The sequence below is a fragment of the Sorex fumeus genome, unplaced genomic scaffold, assembly GCF_029834395.1.
Source record: "Sorex fumeus unplaced genomic scaffold, SorFum_2.1 ptg000063l, whole genome shotgun sequence".
NCBI lineage: Eukaryota > Metazoa > Chordata > Mammalia > Eulipotyphla > Soricidae > Sorex > Sorex fumeus.
Genome location: NW_026606120.1, coordinates 39772501 through 39799169, shown reverse-complemented (window position 1 = coordinate 39799169; position 26669 = coordinate 39772501). Strand labels below are relative to the sequence as shown.

Sequence of the window (26669 nt, the reverse complement as noted above, 5' to 3'; positions counted from 1 at the left end):
AGAGCCTTCTCAGGGCCAGCTGGCACCTGTGCCCACCTGGATGAAAGGGCTTCTCAGCCGAGATCAGCGTCCAGTCTCCAGTTCTCACTGTCTCTGACTGTAAGAATGTCCCTGGGCAAAGTACAGATAGGCAGAGGTGGACACTCTGGGTCAGCATGGGTCCTCGCATTGCAGCACCACTGTGGCCTGGCCTGGGCAGAGACTGGATGAAATCCTTTCAGAGAACATCGGGATGGAGCCCAGGGTCTTCCTGGGGCCAGCCAGAGAGGGGCAGACCTGGCCCACACCAACCCAAGTGCCTGCCCTCTGGGCACCTCCTCTCACCACTTTCTCCCAAGCTCAGACATGCAGCCCAGACTTGGCAGGCGAGGGCAGCGTGATGGTGGGCGGAGAGGGCAGGAGAGAGCGGGCTGTCTGGAATTGGTGCCAGGGACAAGCCAGCCCTGTCCCTCATGGTCCGTGCCAAGCAGAGCTCTCTGCCACTGGATTGGACCCTCACGAGGCAAAGCAGCAAGTTCCCGGCCTGGTACAGGAGAAAACCAAAGTGGCTCCAGCTTCGTGTCCATCTCCCCCGGCTCTGTGCCTGCGAAAGCGAGGAGCCTGTGTGCCCGGCCCGTGGCATCAGCTGTTGGGGAAGCACCGCTGGCCCGGAGAGGCCTCGGGCCGGAAGCTGTGTTTATTCAATGGGCTTGGGTAGTAGGTGGTCGTGTACACATTGGTCTGCTGCAGTGGGTAGAAGTTGGCTCTGTCATCGGGGATCAGGTTATTCTTATTCAGGGTCTGTGGGCAGAGAGAGAAGGAGATGGGGAGAGGGCAGGGCCAGACCGGGCAAGGAGATCAAGAGCATGCAGCAGTGGACAAAGGGTCACCACCCCCCCTCGCATCTCTGCCCCCCCCACGAGTGGCAGCCAAGGGCCAGTGCCCCTGCACCCTCCATAGCTACGGGACCCCACCTTGAACTCCATGGGCGTGTACTTCTCATTCTTGGGGGTCCCTCCACCCTTGTAGTGAAGGTGGTTGGGGGTGGCAGGATGGACAAGAGTAGACTCCTGGGACTGGCGCTGGCAGTGCTGGCAGGACAGGTACACGGCCAAGGTGAGCAGCCCGGAGCCCAGGAAGCAGGAGATGCCAGTGGCCACCAGGTGGATGAGGCTGAATCCTGCAGCAGGGAAGCAGCGTCAAGGCAAGGGCAACACAAGAGTACCCAACACGCCACAGGATGGTGGCACAGAAGGCCAGGGCGTGAGAGAGAAGCTTCATGATTCTTCTGGAATACAGATGAAGTCTTCCTGATTGGGGTTCAGGGTTAGAGACAACCAGATCTGCCCAGTCCCAGGCAGGGAAGAGACTTCGGGAGGGCAGCATGTCTGCAGAAGTGAGCTGGGGGGAGGCCCCAGCACCTCTCACCTGTGCAACTGGTGGCCTCCTCCACGCTGGACTCGGGCAGGGTCGCTGCGGGGAGATGCACAGAGAGGTCAGGGGCAGGGAGACGCAAGAGGCCACACGAGCAATGGCCCCTGACGCATCCACGCATTCCCCCGTCTGCAGCAACTGTCCCACAGCAGAGGCCCCAGTGGACGCGCCCCTGCCTGCCACTTCGTCCTGGCATCCCAGGGAAGGGCGTTGGGTCAGGGTGAGCTGACCTGGCGTGGGCAAAGGACCTACCTGGGACACCACTGTAGGGGCAGGGGCGGCTCTGGCTGCTGTTGCCTGCACAGGCCCCAGGACTCGGGAACAGCTCCTCACAGTGGCGGCTCCGGCTCTGGCTTCCCGCCTCTGAGCACGGACTCCACTCTGACCACGGCGACCAGCCTTCTGGGGATGGTGAGCTGGGATGAGGTTAACCACCCTGGACGGGGTGCTGCCCTGCCCTGGCCGCGCCCCACCCACCTCGTACCTGGGCAGGCCTCTGTGGCACACAGTGCCTCCTCTGTGTGCAGGCCCAGGCAGATGTCCTCCCCGGGGGAAGGTGCCGGGTGGCTGCAGGAACGAGTGCGCTGATAGTGGCCGCCACCGCAGGACGCTGAGCACGGGGACCACGAGGTCCAGCAAGACCAGGCACCCTGCACTGCGAGAGCAGGGATGAGCTGAGTGAGGGGGGTTGCAGGGATGGGCAGGAGCCAAGACTGGCTCCTCCCCAAGGCTGGGTGACGACCTGCTCCACAGTCTACACCGGGGGCGGGGGTTCTCGCCCCTTCAGAGGCCACACCAAGAGCCAGAAAGCAGGCTACTGGCCCTGGTCACCACTCAGCCTCCACTCAGCAGCGTCATGCCCCAGGTGTAGGGACTTAACAGTGTCGTGGTGAACGAACATCAGGAGGGTGTAGCACCGCTTAGGACTTCACCACTCCAAATAAAACCCCATGTCCACCCCATGTCCACCCCCAGCCCAACTCCTGATCTGGCTAAGCTATGGTAACCCGTGGAGGGCGAACCCCATGAGCACGTGGTGGGGAGGCCCTGCCACTCAGGCAGCTGCCGTGCTCTGAGCAGGAAACATCCTTGCGCCTCCTGGGAGTGCGGTGCGTCGTACGCAGCTCGGTGGTCTCAGGTATGCGCGGAGGGGGTTCCCCAGATGCTGCCCCAGAACCAACGCCGCCAAGGCAGCCTTACCTGGGCACGCCTGCGGGTTGCAGTCCTGGTACTCGGCCGCATCGCCGACACACGGCAGGCCCCCGTTGCGGGGCTCGGGGTTCGTGCACGTTCTCTTGCGGACACGGAAGCCCAGCTCGCAGTCCCGGGAGCAGGAGGACCAAGGGCCCCAGGGGGCCCAGCCCCCGCTCAGCGGGTGGGGGGACGTGCTCCCGCTGCGCAGGAGATCCTCCACCAGGGCTGCGGTGGGGTCGGGGAGAGGGGTTGCTGCCTCGGTGACAAGGGCGCCCCAAGGAACCCTAGCCGCCCGCCCCTCCCCCAGCCCCCTCCGCGTGGGCACGCCACGGGCCAGGAATACCGTCCGTGTCACAGGCTCCCGAGCCGTCGGCGGGGCACGTCCTGGTCTCCGTGCGCCTCCTGCCCAGCTGCAGGCCGTGCGGGTCGGCCAGGGGCGCGCGGCACGTGAAGCGGAAACGCTGCTCCTGCCGCGCGCCGCCCCGCGTCACGTTCACGGGCAGCCAGGGCGTCCAGGGCGTGTTGCGCCGCACCTCGGGGCAGCCGTCGGGGTTGCACGTCTTGAACTCCTGGGGGAGCGGAGAGGCCGGCTGTGCCTCCTCGCCCCGCCGCCAGGCCCGCCCGCGCCCCGCACCCGCGCCCGCCGCGCCCGCGCCCGCCGCGCGCCCTCACCACGCCGCAGCCCGGGCAGGAGTCGCCGTTCTCGCAGGCCCGGCGCCGCGACTGCACGCCGCCCCCGCAGTTGCTGCTGCACCTGCTCCACGAGCCCCACGAGCCCCAGAAGATGGGCACGGGGCACGGCGTGTTCTCATTGCAGAACCTGCAGGGAGGGGAGGGCGCTCTGCACTCCGGGGCCCCGGACCTCTGCCCAGGGAGCAGGCACTGCGGTGCCAGCGGGCGGAGTGCAGGCCCTCTCTAGGGCAGGAACGCCTGCTGCGACCCGGCCCCACTGCTGGTCCCAGCGTGTGACCGGTCCTAGTGCCTCGGCCAGCGGCCAGCGTGCGACCCGGCCCTCCCTGACCCGCCCCACCAGCGTGACCCGGCCCCCCGCCCCGCTCACCGCTCCTCGCGGCCCTTGCCCACGCAGATGCGACCTCCGTGGCGCGGGGCGGGGTTGCTGCAGCTTCGCTGGCGGACCTGGAAGCCCATCCCGCAGGACGTGCTGCACGGGGCCCACGACGACCACGGGCTCCACGCTCCATTCCTGGGGAGCCCGAGAAGACCCTGACGGAGAGCCGCTGGGCTCTCGCTTCTCTCAGAGGCATTTGGGGAGCTGGAGTTGGTCTCATCAGGGCCCGGGGCAGGGGCAAAGGACACGGGCTCCGGGCAGGCAGTGTGAGCTACCCCTTAGCTGGCTGCTCTTTCCACAGGTCGGGAAGGTGAGGACCAGAACCTCCCCAGGGCAGAAGGGCTCCCTCCCTTCCTGGCAGCCTGCCCTCTCCCTGCTCTCCAGCGCAGTGCCCCTAAGACAGCTCAAGGCTCTACTTAGAGTCCACTTTCCAAATACCGTTTTACCACTTAGCGTCTAAGTCTGGACAAGTTGCTGAGATGTGTGCCACATAAGACCTTATTTGTAATATTATTTTAATATGGACCACACCTGTGTTGATCTGTTCAGGCCTCCCCGGGTAGAGACTGGGGGCGTCTGGGTCTACCAGGGCCAAACCTGACCCGGCTGGGAGAGTATTCTCACCCCTGTCAGATTGTTGCGATGTTGAAGCAAATAAGACATCACATTATTCCAAGAGCGCCCCAAATTATGGGCAGTTGCTCTTTGTGGAATCCCAGAGCACTGGCAGTGCATAGTCACTCTCTAGGTATATTTTCTCACCGAATTCTCCCAAGGACCTTGGGGTGGGGCGACTGCAGCCCTCACTGAGAAGGGCTCCCAGTGAGCATGGGGTTGTATCAAGGTGGCCAAGCAGGGCCTGCACCTGGTGCCCCTGCCTGCCCAGTCCTGGGCTGGTAGGGTTTCCTAAGGTTAAGGTCTGAGGCAACTCTGTGTCTGCCAGACTTCCTCCTGCCATCGAGCCCTCGGGACTGAATCCCTCTCCCACGGGCCTGAGACTCTGAGGCTCGTGGCTTCTGTCTGAGGCAGCAGACACAGTCTCAGTCACCCACACAGCCCTCAGGTGGTTTCTCTCCTGTGCTGCAAATGCTTGGCTGGAGATGCCCACTTCCCCATGCGTCCAAGGAAGCCGTGAGTGACCGTGTCCCGTCCTACCTAGAGCAGTTGGCGATGTGGATAGCTGGCCCCAGGCAGTCTTGGCCGCCGCAGCGGGGTTGGGGGGAGTCACAGGCTCGGGCCCGACACAGGCAAGAGCCTGAATTGTCCCCATCTAAGTGCTCACATGGTTGCCACGGTGACCACGGGCCAAAGCCACCATCCCGAGTCACATTCCGCACCTGCAGACACATCCGCAGGTGAGACTCGTCAGTGAAGGGTAGGGAAGGCATGAGGCGCTGGGGCCTGGGGGAGACCGAGGGGGAGTGCAGGAGGGGGCAGGGCACAGGGCGCTCACGGGGCACGTGGTGATGTTCTGGATCCAGAGGCTCATGTTGGAGCTGTCCTCCAGGGTGCTGCAGCGCTGCTGCTTCCCGTCCCAGCCACAGTAGGGGTCCCGCGCTCCCAGGCACGCCCTGCCAGGCACAGGGCTGGTCACTTGGGGCCCCCACCTCCCAGTCTCCCACAACACACGCTGGCGCATCCCTAGGGACTCCCTTTCATCCAGCTTCCTGTCACAGGAATGACCACCTTGGTCGGATGCCTCTGTGCACTCACCACACGAAAGAGAGCACACCTGTGCACCCAGAGAGCTGGTCGGGGACCTGCAAGCCTCCATGCAGAGCCCACACACTCATCAAGACACATCTCCATGTCTGGGCGTCAGTGCCAAACGTTAGTGATGGGAAAGGATTGGAAAGACAGGCCCAGCCCAGCAGTGCCAGCACTGGACACAGGCTAGAACAACTAAAGAGGCAGTTAAGAAACACTGGACTGGATCAGAGAGATGTTACAGGACTTAAGGCCTTGCTGAACCTGCAGCAGTGCCACCTCCGATCCCCTGAGCAATGCCAGCCTGCAACTGGTCCTGGTCCCGAAACAAAACCAAACAAAACCTGGAACTTAAATAACTTCCTCTGCCTACCCCAGCCCATAATCTCTAGGCATGGACAGTTCTCCAAAGCACCTGCATGTGTTAATGGAAGCCGGGCTGAGGAGCCCTGGGGTCCACAGTCCGGCCTTTCCATTGTAGGTAGAAAGAAATGGTCGCGGGCAAGGGAGGGCTGTTCCCAGGATCTCCCAGGGCTGGGGTGGAACTGAGACTTCACCCCACCCCGGCCTGCCTCCCCCTGGGGACTGTGCTTGGATCCTCACATGGAGTGAACACAAGTCCTTCCCTCAAAACTGAACAGGGGCAGTGGCCAGCTGGGATAGTCCAAGGTCACTGGGGATACACACATGCTTGTGTGACTCAGTGGAACCAGAACGCAGTGTGACAGCAGCAGCAGAACAAGCTCCAAGGTCACACGGTCACATTCGCTCCCCAGCCTCCAGGACTATGTGGTTTGTCCCGAGAAGGTTCCCACCTGAGCACGCCCCAAAGGCCTCCCCTCCTCAGCTCCCAGGGCTTCCCTTCCCCTTTCCTCCTCCTGACTTATTCATTGTATCCACCCACCGTATTTGTTTTTAAATTTTGTTTTTTCAGTCATGCCTAGTGATGCTCAGGGGTTACTCCTGGCTCTGCACTCAGGAATGTCTCCTGGTGGTGCTCGGGGGAACCGTATGGGACGCTGGGGATCAAAGCCCGATGGGCCACATGCAAGGCAAGTGCCTTTCTGCTGTCCTATGGCTCCAACCCCTTGTTTTCTGTTTTGAATTAGAATCTCTACTTAATACGACTTCCTGCAGGAAAGTCTGTGGGAGCTGTGTGATCCAGATTTGCTGCCTACTGCTATGTAAACAAAGTACCCAATTCCGGAGCTCCAACCCGCAGTGAGCCAGCCACACCCCGAGGGGCCTGTCCCAGGCCTCCATCCCCTGAACCAGGCTTGGCTGCTCCACAGCAGCGTGCCTGCAGGGGAGGCACTGGAGCCAGGAAAGGGGGCTCGGAGAGGGGATTAGAATGCTGGGGCACTGGACATCCTGGTGCACGTCTGTGAGGATTTTCCATGGCTAAAGGCATCTGCTGCATCCATTGAAGACCTTATGGTACAAGCACGAAAGATCAAGTACGACATCATTGGTCTGACCAAAACGAGAAGACATCAATCCCATCATGCTGTTTTCGACACTGGAGAAGAACTGTTCCTTGGAACATGTGATAAAAGAGGCGTCGGTGGTGTCGGTATCCTTGTCAACACAAACTTAGTCACGAGCATTGATTCATTTAAATGCCTAACAACCCGAATCGGACGATTACACTTGAATAAATGTGGCTCACTACCGGCAGTTTCTATCTTTGTTGTCTATGCACCAACATCCAGTTATGGTGAAAGAGAAACTGAGAAATTCTACATGGAGCTGGAGAAATTCTATAAAGAAGATCACACCTTCTACAAGATCATTGTCGGTGATTTTAATGCCAAGATAGGACCAAGAAGATCAGTCGATGAACTCCACATCGGAACCCATGGCCTGGAATGGAACGAACAGGGTGACAGACTGTCTGAGTTCATCATGTCAACCAAAACCTTCCATGGTAACTCACAATTCCAAAAGGCTGAATCTAAACGTTGGACATGGGAGTCTCCCGATGGACGGTTCCACAATGAAATAGACCACATCATATTCAATCGGCGGTTTTGCCTAACCGATGTTGCTGTTGTCCCAAAATTCCAAACGGGATCAGACCACCGTCTTCTTCGTGCAAAATTCTACCTCACAGAACGAGGAGAAAAGAATGCAAGGTTTAAGAAGAGGACTCCCAGAACAACCACCAACTGGGAACTCTTTGGCTCTGTTGCGGCAACATGGGAAGATGCCGTCATTGACAACATTGATGAGGAATACGATCGAATGATTCAGCACCTCCATGATTGTGCAAGGAATGCCAAGAGAGAGATAACCACAAAAAACCGTCTTTCTTCGAACACTCTTGAACTTATTCGCCAACGTGGCTTGGCACGTGCCTCAGGCAACCACAAGCAAACGTCCAAACTGGCAAAACAGTGCAGAGAAGCCATCAAGGATGACCTCAAAAACAGGAGAGCAGCAGTACTGGTAGATGCAGCAGAAGCTGGGAAAAACATTCGTAATGCCCGCCTGTCCTTCACCAACTACAAAACCAAGATGACTGCCCTCCGACATCATGATGGATCTATCACATCTTCCAGAAGGGCAATGGAGAAGATTATTCATGACTTCTACTCAGATCTCTTTAATAGCCACATCCACTTGCCCACATACCACATACCACATGATGGATATGTCGTTCCCAATGTTCTCCCTTCCGAAATCCAACATGCCATCTCGTCGGTAAAGAAACAAAGAGCACCTGGCCCAGACAAGATCAGACCTGAACACCTGAAGAACTTACCATCAGTACTCATCAATACATTGGCTCGACTCTTCACACGCTACCTGTCTGAATGCAAGGTTCCATCCCAATGGAAAACCAGCAAGACTGTACTACTATACAAGAAAGGAGACATCCACGACATTGGCAACTATCACCCAATCTGCCTATTGTCTGTCATCTACAAACTATTCACTCGAGTCATCCTGAATAGGATTAGCAGAACACTAGATAAAGGACAACCATGTGAACAAGCTGGATTCCGAAAAGGATTCAGTACCATCGACCATATCCACACAATAACCAAGCTCATTGAGGTATCTCGGGAGTTCAAGATGCCGCTCTGTCTAACGTTCATTGATTTAAAGAAAGCCTTTGATTCTGTTGAGACGGAAGCAGTCATGGAAGCCCTAGCCAATCAGGGCGTACAAACTCAATACATCAGGATCCTTCGTGAGCTCTATTGCGGATTCACTACCAAGATCTCACCATTCTACAAAGAAGTAATCATCCATATCAAGAGAGGGGTTCGGCAGGGTGATACCATTTCACCAAAACTCTTCAGTGCCACCCTCGAGAACATCATGCGACAACTGGAATGGGAAAACATGGGAGTGAAGATAGATGGTCGGCAACTACACCACCTCCGCTTTGCTGATGACATCGTTCTAATAACACCAAACATCAACCAAGCAGCACAAATGCTGAACGACTTTGACCGTGAATGTGGAAAGGTCGGACTACAGCTGAATCTTACGAAGACAATGTTTATGAGAAACAGCCTTGTTCCTGACGCTCCATTCGCTCTCAACGGAACCACCATCTCCGAATGCAACAGTTATATATACCTAGGTCGAGAAATCAACATGATGAATGACCTGGCACCTGAGTTGCGCAGGAGGAAGAGAGCGGCTTGGAATGCCTTCAAGAGCATTGAAGAAATAACTAAAAGGACAAAGAACCTCCAGCGACGAGCACATCTCTTTGATTCCACTATTCTTCCTGCATTAACATATGCCTCAGAGACCTGGACCCTACGAAAACAGGATGAGAACACTATTCGGGTCTCTCAAAGAGGAATCGAAAGAACTATGTTTGGAATATCACGATTCACTCAAATGAGAGATAGAATCCGGAGTTCTGATCTTCGTCAACGCTCAAGAATTAGGGACGCTGTCTCATTTGCCAAGACATCAAAAATCAGATGGGCTGGACACGTAATGAGGTTTACAGACAACCGCTGGACTAGAGCCATTACTGATTGGATTCCACGAGACATCAAAAGATCACGTGGACGCCCACCTATAAGATGGTCAGACTTCTTCGTCAAGACCCTAAATGATCAGTTTGAGGCTCTACATGTTCCTAAAACGAACAGATACCATTGGGCTACGCTAGCACGCAACCGGGATGAATGGAGACGTTACTGGCACCCGCTCGAATAAATCGATGAATAACGGGGATTAAGTGATTAAGTGATAAGTGATTAAAGGAGCAAGAATGGCCAGAGCCAAAGGGACACGCTGGGCCCAGGGCTGCAGATTTGGGGTGTTTCTAGAATAGAAGCTTGAAAGAGAAAAACCTCCCCGGGAGAGTTACTGGTTAGGGCCATTCTCGTTTTCTTTTTTGTTCTTTTGCTTGTTTGTTTGTTTTTCCTTTCCTTTCTGTGGTTGTTGCAATGACAGCATTGAATGCATGTTTGGTTGTGGTCTTGCATAGTGGGGTGGGGTGCCTTCCAGGGTCTGCACACCAGCTACACCAAAGTCCTGCCCTGTGGTGGTGCCATGCAGAGCTGCCGGAACCCAGCGCACTGTATGTAGGCACCAGCAGGGATTAGACTCAAGGCAGATGATATTTGACCACCAAAATTCCAGCCTCCAAGTTCTTATTTTTACTGTGTTCAGTACACCATGTTGAGCTCCAGAGAGAAAAGAGGTGATGAGAGAGACTTTACAAAGAAGCCCTGGCTCACCCTTGTTGCCAGGGGGCTCCACTAAGCCAGTGCTCTCCGCTCCTCAGGCAGCGCCGTCTAGCGCAGCAGAAGTGATGCTTGGGCGTCAGCAGCTGAGGACTCCAGAGCACACTCTGCCCCGGCCCCGCCCCCAGGAATCCAGAGCGTTCCTCTGCTGCATGAGAATCTGTTTCCACTTTCAATCACCCAAGAACACTGTGTGCAAATAGCATAACATGTGTGCTCATAGTTTCACCTGGGATCAGTGGTTCGCTTTGGGGTCAGAATCCATCAAAATAGACACCTGGACCCTGTGCAAGGCTCATCACAGCCACCTGCAGAGACTGATGAGTGGCTGACGTTTGGAGCAAACGGGCTGCCAACACAGCCCCTCAGAATGCAGGGAAGATTCTCTGTGTGTAACTGGTCAGGAAGGGGATTCAGACCCTGGGAGCAGTGGGTGCTTGAGAAGCCACGTGAATGACACGAGGAGGAGCAAGAAGCAGCTGTGCATAGCAGTGAATAAAAACAGCAACGAAAACAACTCAAGCCCTCCGAAAGAAACCTCTGCTAGGAAAGGACAAGAGACAAAGAAGAAAATCCGATGAGGTTTACACAAGATAAGTGCTGCAGAGCCCGGGGGGTGCCATGTGTCTGCATTGAATGAGCAAGCATTCCCAGGCCAGAGTGCAAACCAGACGCTCGGGGGCTCTTCTTTTGAGGGGTCCTTGGAGGTCACAGTAGTGCTCAGGGACTACTCCAGGGTCTGTGCTCAGGGGCCATGCAATGCTGGGGATTGAACAGGGGCTGGATCCCTGCAAGGCAAGCACTTTAAGCCCTGTACTATCTGTCTGGCCCTCCTGGAACCTTGTAAATGCTTAAGAAAACTAAACAGAAACCTGCCTCTCTCTCTGGGACTGTTGGACTGGAGGAGGCCCAGACACGGGAATCGCTAAAAACATCCCAGATGACACTAATGAACAGCACATCTGGGAGCCACTGCTGTGTTTGGTCAGAGTTCCCAGGGGCAGACGAAGTGCTGGATCCTTCCAATTCATGACAGAACGGGAAGGGAAGTGAAAAAATGCAGAAGCTCTGCGGCTTGGTCTGTCCCCTGTCCGCACTCCCAGGCTTCTTCCATCCCTCAGCCTCTCCTGCTCTCAGCTCACTCAGACAGGAAGTGGAGTTCTTCACAGATGCACTTACTTTGCCCCAGCCCTGACCCTGGCTACCTAAGGGGAACTCAGAGGCCGCCAGGGCCTCTGCCTGAGCTCCTCCTACGCATATGGACAACCGCAACTCCGGGCCAAAAGTCACGCCAAAGCTTGTGGTCTTACTACAGCGCTGGAGCCACACAGATAAAACAGGGGTAAGAAGCCTGCCTTGCGTGAATTCACCTGGCTTAATCTCCGGGACGACATGGCCTCCTGAGCACGGCCAGAAGTGACCCCTGAGCGCAGAGACAGGAAAGGCCCCAGTGCACTGCTGCATGTGGTCCCAACATCCCCCTCCCCTGAAAAAATAAAAAGGATAATTGAAGCTCCGGGAGAGGACAGTTTGTATTGCTCGGAAAAGGTGGCTGCTTCGAGCATCTTCATAAATGCAGCCATCAGACCCACCATCTATCACTGTGTCTTTACAGAGCACAGCGCATCTCTGCTGCAATGCCTCAGGCAGCCGTTACAAAAGGTTCCTTCCCTGTGCTTGGCGGGACAGAGATGGATGGAAGGAGTGGCAGGCAGGCGGGCTTCAGCAGGATGTCGCATCCCACTCACAGTGGGCGCTGTCCTGGCGGAGCCTGGGAGCAAGTGGCCATTGTAACTTAGGATGGCAAGAGCAGAGGCAGCCCAGGCCCGCTGCCAGCAAAGGGGGGGACGATGTCTCTGAGCCACTGCGAGCTAGGGCACAGGTTCCTCCCAAGCCAGCATGCAGGCAAGCTGGGCGAGGGAAGGGGCAGCTCGGGAAGGAAGCATACCATGCCGGTGCCAGGAGTGCCCGGAGGGCTGGGATTTGCCTGAGTGAAAGGAGGGGGCTGAGTTCCAGACCTCTGCTTCCTTCCCTACTCACCCTCCTGCCCACTCTGGAGAGGACAAAGACTCAGTAAGGCCCGGGGCACTCGCCTGAGAAAGCACAACTGCTGGGACTCGGAGAGAAAGCTCAGCAGGCCCAAGACAGGCATTTTGTTTTGTTCTGTTTGGGGGCCACACTCAGCGATGCTCAAGACTTACTCCTCGGGGCTGGAGCGATAGCACAGCGGGTACAGCGTTTGCCTTGTACGCAGCCAACATGGCCGACACAGGTTCGATTCCCAGCATCCCATAGGGTCCCCCGAGCACCGCCAGGAGCAATTCCTGAGTGCATGAGCCAGGAGTAACCCCTGAGCATCGCTGGGTGTGACCCAAAAAGAAAAAAAGAAAAAAAAAGACTCACTCCTGGCTCTGTGCTAAGGGATCACCCCTGGTGGAATCGGTGGGGGACCCTGCGCTGTTCCATCTCTCCTGCTCCCTGAACACAGGCTTTGCATGCTGGAGCCTTGGATTTGATCCCTGGTACCACCTGGTCCCCCAAGCACTGCCAGGAATCACCCCTGAGCATAGAGTCAGTAGTAGCCCTCAAACACTGCCCAGTGTCCCCCCCACCAACCCCAACCCACAACAGAGCACAACTGAGAGCACATAAGAGGCGGCAGGCTTCCAGCCTCAGACACAGCGTGGTGACCGTGTGGCTCACTTGGCCACCTTGGTACCTTGGCCGTAATGTGACCACCCATCCACTTAATGGCATGACTTTATTTCAGCGTCAAGGGGGCCTTATCTGGGGCCCAAGAAAAGCCAGCTGGACAAAAGTATCAGGGTCCAAACAGACCTCTTCCCATCTAGATGCTCCACCTGGCTCCAGGCACGAGTTTAGGTGTAAGGAAACCTCCGTGACCATCTATAGCACCGCACGAGTGGGGGAAATGTCCAGGTCTCTCTCCTCTCATTGCCTGCAGACCCCATTACTTTATAGTTGGCTGGAAGCCAGGCAAGTTCATGCTGACCAGCCACCTGCCCCACGACACGCTGCCTGAAGACCGACAGATCCAGGTAAACACCCTTTCATGCTGCCTGCAGCTTCCAACCTTGCTCAAGGACCATCAGGGTGTAAAGTCACAGTCAACTTGATTTCCTGCCTTGGCGCCCCCAGTTGGCCTCCATGCACATTGCAGGCCGAGTTCTCCTCCTCTCGGCTGCAGCCTCCTCTAAGGCCAAACAAGCCCGCAGCAGGAGTGGCATTGAGGGAAAGGCCACTTGGTGTCCTGAGCTAGAAATGGTTCATGGTGGAGTTTTAGAACATTGACACTGGAGGCAGAGTGACAGTGCAGAGGGTAGGGCATTTGCCTTGCACATGGCTGACCTGGGTTCAATCCCCGGCATCCCATATGGTCCCCCAAGCACCGCCATGAATAATTCCTGAGTGCAAAGCCTGGAGTAACCCCCGAGCAACTCTGGGTGTGACCCAAAAAGAAAAAAAAATGAGACTGGGTATACCTTCAAGCAGAAACAACTTCTGGAGAATAAGCAAAGCTTAAGGGGCCAGGAGGATAGGACAGCGCCTTGCACCAGGCCAACACAGGCTCAATCCTAGCACTGCACATGGTCCCCTAGATTAGGAGGTGTTCTCTGCAGAGCCATGCATGGGCCTGAGCACAACCAGTGTGACCCAGACTCCTCCTCCCAGAAGATCAATAAGGAGAGAGCAGAGGCTATGGGGAGGGCCCGTGAGCGGGGCTGGCACTCAGCACTGTCTGTTCAATGGAGCAGATATGAAGCCCCTAGAGAGCACTGGCAGGGGAACGGGAGAGGGGAGCTAAATGCATTTGTGGAGATGAAAACTGAATAGGGACTCCAAGCTGCCACTTTTGACTTGGTGGGCTTAGCACTCCGCGACTATTTCCACCAATCCTCACATCTCTAATGAGATCAGATATCTTTGGCTCCATCACGATGTCCATTCTCCCGCTCAGAAAGGCAAAGCTCAGAGAGATGGAGTAACATACTCAAGATCTTCGAGCTGGCAGATGACAGAGCTGAGTTCATGGGGGTCCAATCACTTCCCCACTGCCTCCCCCCTCCATCTCCAGGAAGAGTGCTCCCCCAATCAGGCCGGAAGAGTGCTCCTCAGGTCAGACCTCTAGACTTTTAGAAAAATGCACTGAAAATGCAGGGCAGAGCTTAGCAAGTGTTTGGAATTTTGCTGGTGTAGCCTGGCACTGGGCTGGAGAGAGTGGAAGTATCTACCTATATTCTCCCACCACACCTCGGCAACCCAGCCTCCTCCCTCCTCCCGTTGCCCTCCTGACCTCCAAGCAGCTGCCAGCATACCCTGCTGAGGCTGGAGCAAGCTATGGCAGCAGGGAGGCCATCTGTCTCCCACAGATGGGTACACTCAAGAGGTGCCCACATGGCAAACACCACAGGAGCCCAGGTGGTATGGCCAACTAAAGGCAGCTTCTGATTATTGTTTAAAACAAGGTGGTGCAGCTCAGGAGAACCTGTGTGGTGAGCATCGGGGGGGAAATTTTTGCTTGGCCTTGGAATCTTTCTTTTTTTCTTTTTTTCCCCTCCCTTTTGGGTCACACTGGGCGGTGCACAGGGGTCATTCCTGGCTCTGCACTCAGGAATTCCTCCTGGTGGTGCTCGGGGGACCATATGGGATGCTGGGAATCGAACCCAGGCAGGCCAGGTACAAGGCAAACGCCCGCCCCACTGTGCTATCACTCCAGCCCCAAGCCTTGGAGTCTTTAATAACCCCCAGTCCCCTTTAAATGAGTGTCACTGTCTGCCACATTTATGAATCCACTTGCCTAAGGTACGGAGAATTGGTCCCCAGAACTGGTCCCCCAAAGCAAATCCATCCTCTTTCCCTACAGAGTGCCTCACTGCTTCTAAGTAAGAAAAAGGAGCAAAACGGGGAGGGGGGGTGCGGGTGCGGGGGGGGGGGCTGATTTGGAGCATCGCTCATCCTCTGCGGGGTAATAGGTGCCGCTGTCTCCACGATGAGAGTCTCTGGTAACTGAGAATAAATCAAGAAGGCTAGCAGCTCTATCTAGGGGGGTTGGCAGCGCCAGCGACCGGCCGCGCGGGATCTACGCGGCGATAAGTGGTTTATGCAGATAATCCCAATTGATCTTCCCCGAGCCCTGCGGAGGTGTGAGGAGGCGGAGAGCAAGGTCGGGAGCGGCGAAGGGACTCGCCCAAGGCCAGGCGGCCCTTGGGGACGCCTCCAGCGTGCAACCCTCGTCCCGCCCCGCGCCAGCCGAGTCCCCGGCCCGCACCGTGTCCAGCGGAGTCCCCCGCTCCGCGCCGCGTCCGGCTGTGTCCCAGAGCCCCGCCCCGCCCCGCCCGGCGGTCAGCGGCGTCTCCTGCGACCGCGCCTCGACGCCGTCCCCGCCCGCCCCGCGCGCGGCCCTCACCCGCGGCTGGCGTGGCGCGCGCAGCGGCCGAGCGGCACCCGCAGCACGCCGTCGCTGAGCCCCACGAAGAGCGCGCGCGCGCTGTGCAGGATGCGGAGGCTGCGCAGCGGCTCTCGGCGCCCGGGCGGCAGCACGTGCAGCTCCTCCAGGTAGCAGGCGCGCAGGCTGCGGCTGGTGGCCGACAGCGCCTTCAGGATGGTGCCCGACTCTGCAGGGGCCGGGGAGCGTGAGCGGCGGCCCGCACACCCGCCCCCCACCCCGGCCGGGGGCGCCGGGCTCACCCGTGCCGATGTAGAGCACGTGGTAGAGCGCGTCCTTGGCCTGCACGAGGTCCACCACGAGGTGCGAGAAGCGCACGCTGTCCTGGGTGACGCAGGGCTCGGGGCTCACGGGCTGCACCGCCTCGCTCATGAGGAACAGGCGCTGCGCGTCCTGCAGGCTGCGCTCCGTCAGGTTCTCGTTGGCGCCCGCCTCGGGCAGGGTCCCGCACTGCAAGGGCCGGTGGGTCACGCGGGCCCCGCGCCCCCTCCTTCAGCAGGCGGCCCCCGGGTTCCCCTTCCCGGGGAAGAGGCCTCTTCTTTGGAGACGGGGGAGCAGGAGAGGGCCAGGCACACGACAGCTGAGTGTGGGAACACGTGTGGTTTCTCCCTTCTGTGCCTGCCGGCTGCAGGCCCTTAGACCTTTTGTCCATCGGAAGCTGGGACACAAGAACACTCTCCAACTATAGCCCAGAGGCGTGTCGGTGCACACGGACGCTCAGGAGAGCTGTGAGGGCAGCAAGAGTGTGGGGGTCTTGCCCAGGATCCCAGAGAGGAAAGATCCGGCACAGCTGGACTACCCTGCTCCAGAGCCCCCGTTAGCAGGGGCCTCGTGGCTGGATGGCACAGAGACTGCCCCTCTGTGCCCAGGCTCTCCTTCCCCACTGCCCTGGGGACGCCTGCCTGCCCTCCCACTGGGTCCTGACACGCCCAGCACCCAGACCCAGGCATTAGCACCCGTGGAGACTGCACAAGCTTCTATTCTGCTGCTGGCTGACCAAATGGCTGGTGAGGTGAGTGCTCACCTGGCACCCCAGGGGGCTCAGTCCTCACTCCCTGCCTTCCGGGCTCCATTCCATCTTCAGATGGCCCCTTGCACTTTGTCCCCTTGTTAATCCATATTCTTAGAGGTGACCACAGACCCCGCAGGTGGCCACAGCTTGACAGCTCCAGTTTGGTGTTTGTGCTAATCTGTTCGGGATCAGCTTGTGGCTGGTGATCTGGGGGCGGCATTGTGTAAGGAGCAGGAGGGGGGAGGGGACCACTGTACCTGGAAGTTGGGGATGGGGTTGGCAATGGGGAGCCAGGCCGCCCTGGGGTTCTCCTGGGAGCGAAACGGGCCATTGAACGCCTGGGAGATGGCACTGAGGTTGAAGGCGCAGACAGCAGAGGCGGCGATGCTGTTTCTGGAAGGTGAGAGAAGGGGGTGCTGTCCTGCCCGCATCCCAGCGCCCACCCAGAAGCCCTGCCTCCACTTCAGGTATCCCAGTGCTGAGCTGGGTACCTCTTGTCCTAGGGGGCTGTCACAGAAGGAGGACAGTGCTCCCCACTCTCCCTGAGCCTCTGTGTGAAAAGCTGCTAAGGAAAGGGTGGGTGCCTCTGGGCCCCTTCCACATCCTCTCTTACCCCCACGGGCAGTGAGTGAGGTCTGGTTTGCAGACATTGTAGCTCATGACCCACTGTGAGAAATACATTTTATGCTACATCTGAGTAACACACACACACACACACACACACACACACACACACACACACACACAGAGCAATGAATCTTCATGAAGAAGTACTTACCCTGCCACATTCATTAATAACACTCCCATGTTCTCTTCTGTTTCACATACATATCTGTATCTATTTTGTCCAAGCTAGTTGCTAAGCCCTGATTCGTCGCCTCTGCTAGCGACATCCAGGAGCCCTTTCAGTCACAGAGTCCATGGCTCCTGTGGGCCTGAGGCGAGGCAGCCACCGACACTTCCCACCCTGGTCTCTGCTCTTAGTCCCTCTCCTGGAGTGCCCTCCTCCTGCCCGCTCAGCCTGGCCTCTCCCTCTTCCTCCTGTGCCATCCTGCTGGCGACCACCCCCCGCCCCCCGACAGTCTAGTTCCCTTAATCCATTCTCCACACAGCAGCCAGAGACAACATTTCAAAACGCACAGTCCAGCCAGGGGCCTGCTTCAAAGCCTTGAAGATGGAGACCAGACCTGTTGGGCAGCCAAGCCCTCTCCCTCCGGCCTCTCTCCCACTGCTCCAGGCTGTTAGGTCTCCGAAGCACGAATGCTGAGCCTGGTGCCTCCTGTGCCCGGGGGCATCACAGAAGGAGGACATGTGCTCCTTGGCTCCTGCCATCCTGCCACGCTGGCCTCTGCTTTGTCCTTCAGACATCTCATCCTTTCCATCTCGGAGCTTCGTCTAGGGCAGAAATGCTCCTCTTCCCTCGTTAATCCCTTCTTATCCTGTGGGCACCACCTTCTACGGAAAGGCTTCCCTGATGCCACTCCTCCATTTCCCTGCACATCAACCTTCTTTTATATAGTATTTGTTGCAATCAAAGTGGATACTCAGGCACCAGAGAGGTATCACAGGGGTTAAGGTGTTTGCTTTGCATATAACCAACCCAGTTTGGTCCCTGCCACTGCCTGTGATCCCCTGTGCACCACTAAGGGTCATGTCTGAGCACAGAGTCAGGAAGAACCTCCAGCTCTGCCAGGTGTGGCTCATACAAACAAACAAAGTTCCCCTGGACATCTGTCAGCACTGTACCTAAGATGTGAGCTCTTGAAGGCAGCCAGATGCACTTCCTTGCTGGCATCCCTGCATCAAGCCCCCAGTACGTGCCAGGCAGGGAGTGAGCACATGATAAATAACTGATGTTACACTCGAATATCTCTCCAGACCACTTAGCAGCTCCTGCCTCTTTGCCCTCAGCTACCTACTTCCTGGGCCTGAGCTCTGGGATGGCTGCCAAGGCCTGGCCCTTAGCTCCTGGCCCATCTGGGCTGTGCTGCGTGTCTGCGCCCTGGCTCCCCTCTGCTCCTGCTCTTCACATACTAGCCCCCCCCCCCCCCGCCCCCCGCAGTGTGTGCCTGGCTCTCATCCCAGCCCACTCCCTGGACTGCAAGGTCAGCCATGCCTCTGGAGGGCTCCGCTGTGTCTGGCATCCTTGGAGTGCAGATGGTCCGGCTCTGTCCCGCAGATACTCTGCTGGCCCTTTGCTGTATTCCTTACCCTCAGTAGGCGAACACTGATGGAGTCTCACCCTCACATGCAGGAGTCCGCGGGGACACTCAGGCCCTCCGGAGGCCCTCGCCTGCTTCCCGCGCTCTCTCCCACAGCCTTTGTGACCTGCGGACTTAGCAGTTAGACTGAGCAGGACTGTGGAACCCTGGCGTTGCCAGGAGCACAAAGCATCCCTGTCGGTTGCTCTGATGGAGAAGGCTGGTCCTCCACCCCAGGCAGGCACTGACTCTCCTCAGCAGCTTCTTCCTCGGAGACACACAACTCAGCTCCGGATCTGGCCCGGGACTGTCACGGTGAACCTGGCTCTGCAGGCACATGGTACCAGCCTTGATCCCTGGCACCATGCAGTCACAGAGGCAGAAGCGGCCCCGGAGAGCCTGGCATGCCCACTCTCCACACCCCAAAACAGAAAGGATTTACCACTGATAGGTAGGCAGTAAGGCACTGGAGCCCAGATGCCTGGGAAAAGATCACATCCTGAGTGGGGGGCACTCAGGAGGCAAGACCGGGGGAGGGAGGGAGGGAGAGGGCTCGGAACTCACACGTTGGTGGTGAAGACCCCGTAGATGAGGTCCTGCTCAGGCAGGTGGAAGGCACTCTGCAGCTCATTGTAGTAGAAGGGGACCTCACCGGGGCGGGAGCAGTTAAGCCGGGCCTTCATGAATGTGGTCCACGTGTCTTCCAGCAGGAAGCGGCCTCCCACGTCGTTCTTGCACACGCGGGCCACCCTCGAGTACACGGTGCGCCCACAATCGTGCTCCACTGCGTTCTCCCGCAGGAAGAAGTAGGCGAACAGCCCGATGTCATAGGCGGCCACGAAGTTGGGCTCTGGGGAGCAGACGAAGACAAGGGGTGGGGGTTGGGGGGGTGGGGACACAGCAGGGGGAGTCTGGAGTATTGGGAGTCGTTTGAACCAAATGCCACCCTCACACACACTGCCCCCCACCCCCTGGCCAGCTGGGGGACTCGAGATTCTAAGCCCTGGTCCCACCTTCTGTGCAAGGTGCAGTTATAATGTTAATGTGGCGCACACTGCAAGCACTTGACATGTAAGTGCACCTGAGCCACAGAACAAGCCATGAGCCATGCAGCTGTGCAGGAGAGCGGGCAGACACCGGTGACCCCACCTGTCCCTCACAGCTGTGCTTCTCACTGGGCAGGGGGGAGGGCACTCCCCGCAGTGCTTGGGGCTTACTCCTGGTCTGTGCTCGGGAGTCACATGGGACACTGGGGGGTGAAATGGAGTCTGCAGCATGCCAGGTAGGCACCTTCTTCTGTACTCCAGCCCCACAAACCTGTACCTTACTTTTCCAGTCCTTTAAAAATTTCAAATACCTAACCTAAAACTTTTTTTTTTAGACGGCAATTTTGGGGAGTTGAGCCATACCATGGGTGCTAGGGAGCTATTCCTGGCTCTGTTCTCAGGAGCGACCTCTGGTGGTGCTGGGGGGCAGGGGGAAGGGCATATGTGGTGCCAGGGAAATGAGCCACTATCACTATTGCCACCAAATTGGCCAAATGCGGGGCAGGTACATCTACTTCTACTCTGGCTGAAGATGTGTGTGTGTGTGTGTGTGTGTGTGTGTGTGTGTGTGTGTGTGTGTGTGTGTAGGAAGTTTAGTATCATCTCAGGTTGCCAGCCCTTATAGCATACAGCAAGGGCACATGGAGGTTAACTACTTATGAAAGCCACATAGCTAGTTAACAGAGACACGGGAATTCAGCTCTAGGAAGCTGGGCAGAAAAGTCACACAGCCCCACCTGCCTCTTCTTTCTGGCCACCTTTCCTCCTGTGCAGTACCTAGAACCCTTCTCCCCTGAACTGCATCCCTTCTCCCCTGCGTCCCCTCTCCTCTACGCCCCCTCTCCCCTGCCCTGCATCCCCTCTCCCCTGCATTCCCTCTCCCTGCATCCCCTCTCCCCTGCCCTGCACCCCCTCTCCCCTGCCCTGCACCCATTCTGGGGCCTCCTGTGCTCTGTGAGTTCTCCGGGGCCTGACTGACCTGATGCTACTTGGGCAGATATCTGGCCCCCTCAGACAGGCCTCTTGATGAAGTGAAGTTGGCAGGAAGAAGGACTGAAGAGGGCCAGGGCATATCTGGCTGGATCAGAACCAGGATCTGGGCCTCCTTACCGTTGAGCCACTTGGAGTTGTACTGAGCCGTGCGGAGCGGCGGCCTGCTGCCCAGGCTGCGGTAGATGGCAGGGTCCCGGCCCGAGAAGTCGATGACCGTGGCTGCATAGAGCTCTCCTTGTGAGGAGATGACGGCTGTGGAATTGTGTCGAGGGTCGTAGGGGCAGCGGGCCGCGCCATTGATATTCTCCATGGTCCGGCTGAGGTTCCCCACCTGCAAACACAGGGGCATGAGGAGGGCAGTGGATGAAATACAGGAGGCCCAGATACAGTGGACTTCTGATGGGCGCTTTTACATTTGTATTTGTGTGTGCAGGAGGGACTTCTAAGAAATATTCAGGGGACCTGGCGGTCACTCCCAGCCACAGTCAGCCAACTGGGCCCAACAGTTCAGTGCTTCACTGGCCAGTGTCCATGCTGCTGAGGCCAAAACAGCCTAGGGACCAAGCCAGGACCTTGGGCCAGAGCCATAGGACAGCGGGTAGGGCACTTGCCTTGCGTGAAGCCAACCAGGGTTTGATTCTGGGCACCACCTACGATCCTCTGGGCCCTCCAGGAAGGATCCCTGAACACAGAGCTGGGGTAAGCCCTAAACACACACGGTTGTGTGTGACTCCAACACAAAAGAACAACAAAAACAAAACCCAGGGCCTCCCGTATGTAAGGGAGGTGCTCCCGCTCTTTCAGCTATGTCCCTGGATGTGGTTTTTGTTCATTTGTTTTGTTTTGGTAAGGTAAAGGCCCTCCCGTTGATCGTCGATTTGCTCGAGTGGGCCCAGTAACGTCTCCATTGGAGACTTTTGTTGTTACTGTGTCTGGCATATCCAATACTCTCGGTAGCTTGCCGGGCTCTCCAAGAGGGGCGGAGGAATCGAACTCGGGTCGGCCATGTTGGCCGCTTGTAAGGCGAACGCCCTACCCGCTGTGCTATCGCTCCAGCCAGCGGGTAGGGCGTTCGCCTTACAAGCGGCCAACATGGCCGACCCGAGTTCGATTCCTCCGCCCCTCTCGCAGAGCCCGGCAAGCTACCGAGAGTATTCGATATGCCAGACACAGTAACAACAAAGTCTCCAATGGAGACGTTACTGGGCCCGCTCGAGCAAATCGACGATCAACGGGAGGGCCTTTACTTACTTACTTACTTACTTACTTTTGTTTTGGGGGCCACACCCAGTGGTTCTCAGGCTTATGCCTGGATCCACACTCAGGGTTCACTCCTGGTGTTCAAGGGACCATATGAGGTGCTGAGGATGGAACCCGGGTCAGCGTGTGCGAGGCAGGTGCCCTCCCTGCTGTGCCATCTCTCTAACTCAAGGGTATGTTCTGAGAATAAGTGTTTCCTTGATTTGCACAGGACATTCTGGTGCTGAAAACGGTCTTTGTTGTTGGTCTGAGATGCACTCACAACAGCACTCCTCCCCCCACCCCCCGGGTCTAGTTTGGACTTTACACACACTTCAGCAGCCACACGCCAACCCAGGGGCCCACCTGTCTGCTGGAGCACACTGGGGAAAAGGCGTTGGTCCCACACATGAACACCTTCCGGCCCGTGACAATCAGCACGCGCACATAGTTCTGGCACTCCTCCTGAGGCAAGAAGAGAAAGTCAGTAAGAGTGGGTATGGCACCCCCAAACCCCCAGCTCTAGATTTCCCCAGATCCTCCCTGCTCCAAGCCCAGGGTGCATCTATGGTGTCCTTTCCCTGCAACCCTGCTTCTCGACTTATTCTGACGCAAAGGGCTGCGTCCCCACCTGGTGACCCTGGGGACCTCCATCCCGGGGACACCTACCTCTGTCTTCCCTTTGCTTTGGCAGGAACGGCGCGTTTCCTCGTTGGAGGCCCACTCGGTGGCCTGTGGGGGAAACACACAGGATAACCTGGCCATGCCACCAACTGCCAGGGCGGGCAGCAGGCTCTGGTACAGGCAGGAGGGGGGAATGGGGTGCGGCAGCCTGCAGGGGGCAGGGGGGGCACCTGGAAAAGGAAGCGTTCTCTCAGCTCACCCCCACTTCCACTCGAGGTGCCATCGCCCCGCAGGTTCTGCCTGGGGACTCCCTGCTCCCTCCTTTTCCAGGTCAGCCGGGAGCTGGAAGTGGCCAAGACGGAGCTCACAGCCATCCAGGCCGGGGTGGGCGACGGGAAGTGTGGCTCCCGTGCGTGGCAGAGTCCCTCCGTGTGGGAGGCAGCCAGGAGGAAAGGCGGGATTTGCAACCTTCCAGATGGTTCTGGCTCATTCCACCAGATCCTGACGAGGCGGCTGGGGCTTTCCCTCAGATCCGTGTGCTCTGTGCTGGAGCGGGAACCAAAGCCAGGCCCCCCCACTTTCTGGTTTTTCCTTGCACCCAGCAGCAACCCTCCCCCCAGCCCCCCAGCTCTGCACGGCCTGCCTCTCTCTCTCCTGCGCCCGACAGAGTCGCCCATATCTGGGATCTGGGGATGCAGAAACTGTGGTTCTGTCCCCACGCCTGCGCCCCGCTTTCTCTGCACCTTCCAAGTCAATGTTGACAGCCTTGTGGTGGCTCAGCAGAGATTTCTGGGTCATATGTAAAACATGTCTGTCCTGGGAGGGCGCTCTGAGCTAGCGACACTCCTGTCCAAACTGGGGCGACCAACCTCTTCATTTCTAACAAAGCTCCTTTCTGGTTGGCTCACTGGCCGCAGAGCTCCGGGATGGGGGGAGAAGGGGGAGAGGGAGCTGCGGGTCCCTCTGATTTCTTACAGGGTGTATTGGGGAGGGGGTGGGGTTGGGGGGGAGTGGGCAGCAGCAGAAGGAAGTGAATTTCTATAAGCCCCGGAGGCAGGAGCCAGTTGGCAGGCTGGGCCTGACCCCTCCAGCCTGGGGTTCAGGACTCTGCTCCCTGCCATGGACCAAGCACAAAGGGCTCATCTGCGCAGAAAAAGTGAGCCTGCCTGCTCTGAGGGGACGGGGAAGAGGAACAAGGGCCCTTAAGACCTCTAGGGACAGCAAAGAGAGACAGCCCACAAATGTGACTGGGGACAGTGGGAGGCGGCCGGGCAGGTGGGCAACCTCGTTCTTTTGCTTCTGCTTTTTGTGCCATACCTGGCGGTTTTCAGGGCTTACTCCTGGTTCTGTGCTCAGGGACTTGGGGATCAGCCCTGACAGTGCTCGGGGGACCTGATGGTGTTCATACGCCATGCCTGGCATTGACCCAGGGTCGCAGTCACCCCGGTGCTATCTCTGGCCCCTCGCCTTGCTCCGAGGAGATCCCCAGCGGGGAGGAGGGGCAGGTGTGCACAGTGGAAAGGAATGGCGTCTTGGGCTGGGATTGGCTCAGTGGGAGAGCACAGGCCTTTCCTGCAGGAGACCTGGGTTCCAGCCCAGGCACTGCCGAAGCAGTGAGGCCGCTTCAGGCAGGGCAGCATGTGCTTTGCTGCATGAGGCCCTTGGCTCCATCCCTGCCACCACACGGCCTCCAAGCATCTGGCATCGCCCCCAGAAATCAAAAAAAGGAATTAGTCTCTGATGGTCCTGTGCCTGAAACTCAACAATAAATAACTTTGTAAGTTAGGATGCCTAAATAAAAACCTAATTGTATAAAACCCGTTTAAAAAAAAAAGGAATGAGATGATTCGTGTAAGCGGAACACCAGGCAGCACCGTGTTCACCTCGACAGCCCTCAGCGCCCCACTCACAAGGCCCGTGGCTCTCTGTTCGCCTCGCCAGTGGGAAGCCATGTCCAGAGGGGCTGGGTTGCGTACAGGCCCAGGGGGAGGCAGTCTCCACTGCACCCTGCGGCCTCTCCCAGGGACGAGATTGCTCAAACCAAAAATTAGAACATATGGCCTGAGAAGAATCTGTGTATTTATAATGATTGCAGCACAGAGCGAGCTTGTTTGCGTCGTTTTATTTATTTTTATTTTATTCTTAAAGAGTTCTTTTAGAAATTGTGACAGCAATGATGCATGAGGCTGGAAAAGTTAAAGTGTGAAAAAAATTACTAAAGGAAAGACCCATTACCCCTTTCCTCCCCCTGAACCCTGCTTACCAAAGACAACCACTTGCAACTCTTTTAGCTGAGTGTGTGTGTGTGTGTGTGTGTGTGTGCGCGCGCGCGCGCACGTGTGCACACGGGCATATGTGTGTGTGTTAGACTGTGAGGTGTGCACACACCTGGGAAGTGTGTATGTGTGTGCTTCCCCAGTACCTCAGAAACATGCTTTGCTCTCAGACTTCCCCATTTGACTCCTGATACAGAGGCAGACACTTGTCCCCCAACCTATCACTATTTTCCCAGCCCTAAAGCATGTACGTACCTCCCCTCTCTACATCCACCAGTAATATTAAATATTTGATACTTTCATATAAATTTTAATATTTCAAATTGAGTTAAATTTTACATGTTATAATATGTAAAAGTTGTTCACTGCTACCAACTATACCAACAATACTCCAGATGTCACTGCATCTAAGAATCAATCTGATTACCTCACAATATATGCAAACCAAATCATGTTATATATCTAAAACTTATAAAATGTTTACATTTCAATTATATCTAACTTTAAAACCATCCATTGCACTGTGAGCTATGAAGAAAGAAAGCATGCTGTCAAACTCCTTTATTATTTAAATTTTAATGTCAGCTTATTGAAAGTGCTCTTATTTGATACATTTTTGTGGCACACTCATTTCATGTATACAAAAATATGCAAGGAAAATTGATCATGTCCTTAATCTTCTTTGAATTCAGAGTTCATCTCTTCTAAATCATTTTCCTATTCATTTTCTGGGGTTCAATTTTTGCTGTTTCCTATTTTGCTTTCCAGAGTCATTCTTTGAGCCCCCCAGTGGGTCAGTGATGCATCAGTTCTTAAAGAGTATTCTGCTCTGGTCTCAAGTGTTTTCTTGCAAGCTGTCGATCCCATTCTGTGAGTCTGGATGCTGGCCCTTTCTGGCTCTGACCAGAAGGTGTCCACAGAAGGTTTCCCCACATGCCAAGACTTAGATTCCCTCTTCATATAATCCTAAAATGGTGTGAGGATGGAAATGTCAGTGAGTCGCTGCTTGTCAGATGAGAAACCAGGAATAATTCACACACAGCCGAGCTACGGCCGCTCTCAGACCTGGCATGTCAGACTTGCAAGGATAGATGCCTTTGGCCAAAGAGGGGACCTGATCTCACACTTAATCAAATGCTTAAGAATTAATGGAATTGATGGAATACACCTCTTCTAATGAAACTTTCCTTCTTGACCAACTTTGTTTCCATGGATTGAGTAACTGCCTTCATTTTCTTAGTTTATTTCATGACTTTCATGTCATTTTCCCCAAATCCGTTAAGTTCTTCAAATCCTTCTTACTATCATTGGCTTAAAGTACAGGGAAACAGTTCCAAGAGTCTCTTTATTTCCCTCTTCTCTCATGCCCCTACCTCTGGCATCTGCCCCAGCAGGATGGGTGCCCTGAAGATCCCCTGCTTGGCTAAAACCTAGGATTGGCTTTATCTCCCCTTTGGTCCTGAGGCAGTCATGTTGCTTTTTTCTGGTTTACTTCTTATTTTGGTGGACCATATTTCCAGCATCCTCCCAGGAAAGGGAATACAGATGAATTTTTTTGAAAATGTTTTCATGTTCAATTCCTGTTAGTCACACACTTAATTGATGACTTTGATAGAGAATTCCCAGTTGAACATAGCTTCCCATCAGAATTTTAAAGGCATTTATTCCTCCATGGTCTTCTGGATTCCAGTTTTGCTGCTGAGCCTG

At 56.4% G+C, this 26669-nt stretch overlaps 1 protein-coding gene across 2 annotated transcripts in view; it reads right to left on the bottom strand.

The window, feature by feature from the left end:
- Positions 1–305: 305 nt before the first annotated feature.
- Positions 306–26669, bottom strand: part of SEMA5B (semaphorin 5B) — a 141458-nt gene continuing 115094 nt past the window's right edge. The window contains exons 5-22 of one of the 2 annotated variants that reach the window (XM_056126728.1): positions 22732–22794; positions 22429–22527; positions 20941–21154; positions 19349–19634; positions 16841–16976; positions 15814–16021; positions 15533–15740; positions 5130–5247; positions 4832–5013; positions 3668–3811; positions 3280–3427; positions 2951–3176; positions 2614–2832; positions 1898–2068; positions 1666–1815; positions 1408–1452; positions 954–1159; positions 306–780 (exon numbers count right to left, since the gene is read on the bottom strand). In XM_056126728.1, the coding sequence (XP_055982703.1) occupies positions 622–780; positions 954–1159; positions 1408–1452; positions 1666–1815; positions 1898–2068; positions 2614–2832; positions 2951–3176; positions 3280–3427; positions 3668–3811; positions 4832–5013; positions 5130–5247; positions 15533–15740; positions 15814–16021; positions 16841–16976; positions 19349–19634; positions 20941–21154; positions 22429–22527; positions 22732–22794 (2982 nt within the window). In that variant the 3' untranslated portion in view covers positions 306–621. The remainder of the gene's footprint in view (positions 781–953; positions 1160–1407; positions 1453–1665; positions 1816–1897; positions 2069–2613; positions 2833–2950; positions 3177–3279; positions 3428–3667; positions 3812–4831; positions 5014–5129; positions 5248–15532; positions 15741–15813; positions 16022–16840; positions 16977–19348; positions 19635–20940; positions 21155–22428; positions 22528–22731; positions 22795–26669) is intronic. The other variant, XM_056126730.1, reaches the window with a different exon arrangement.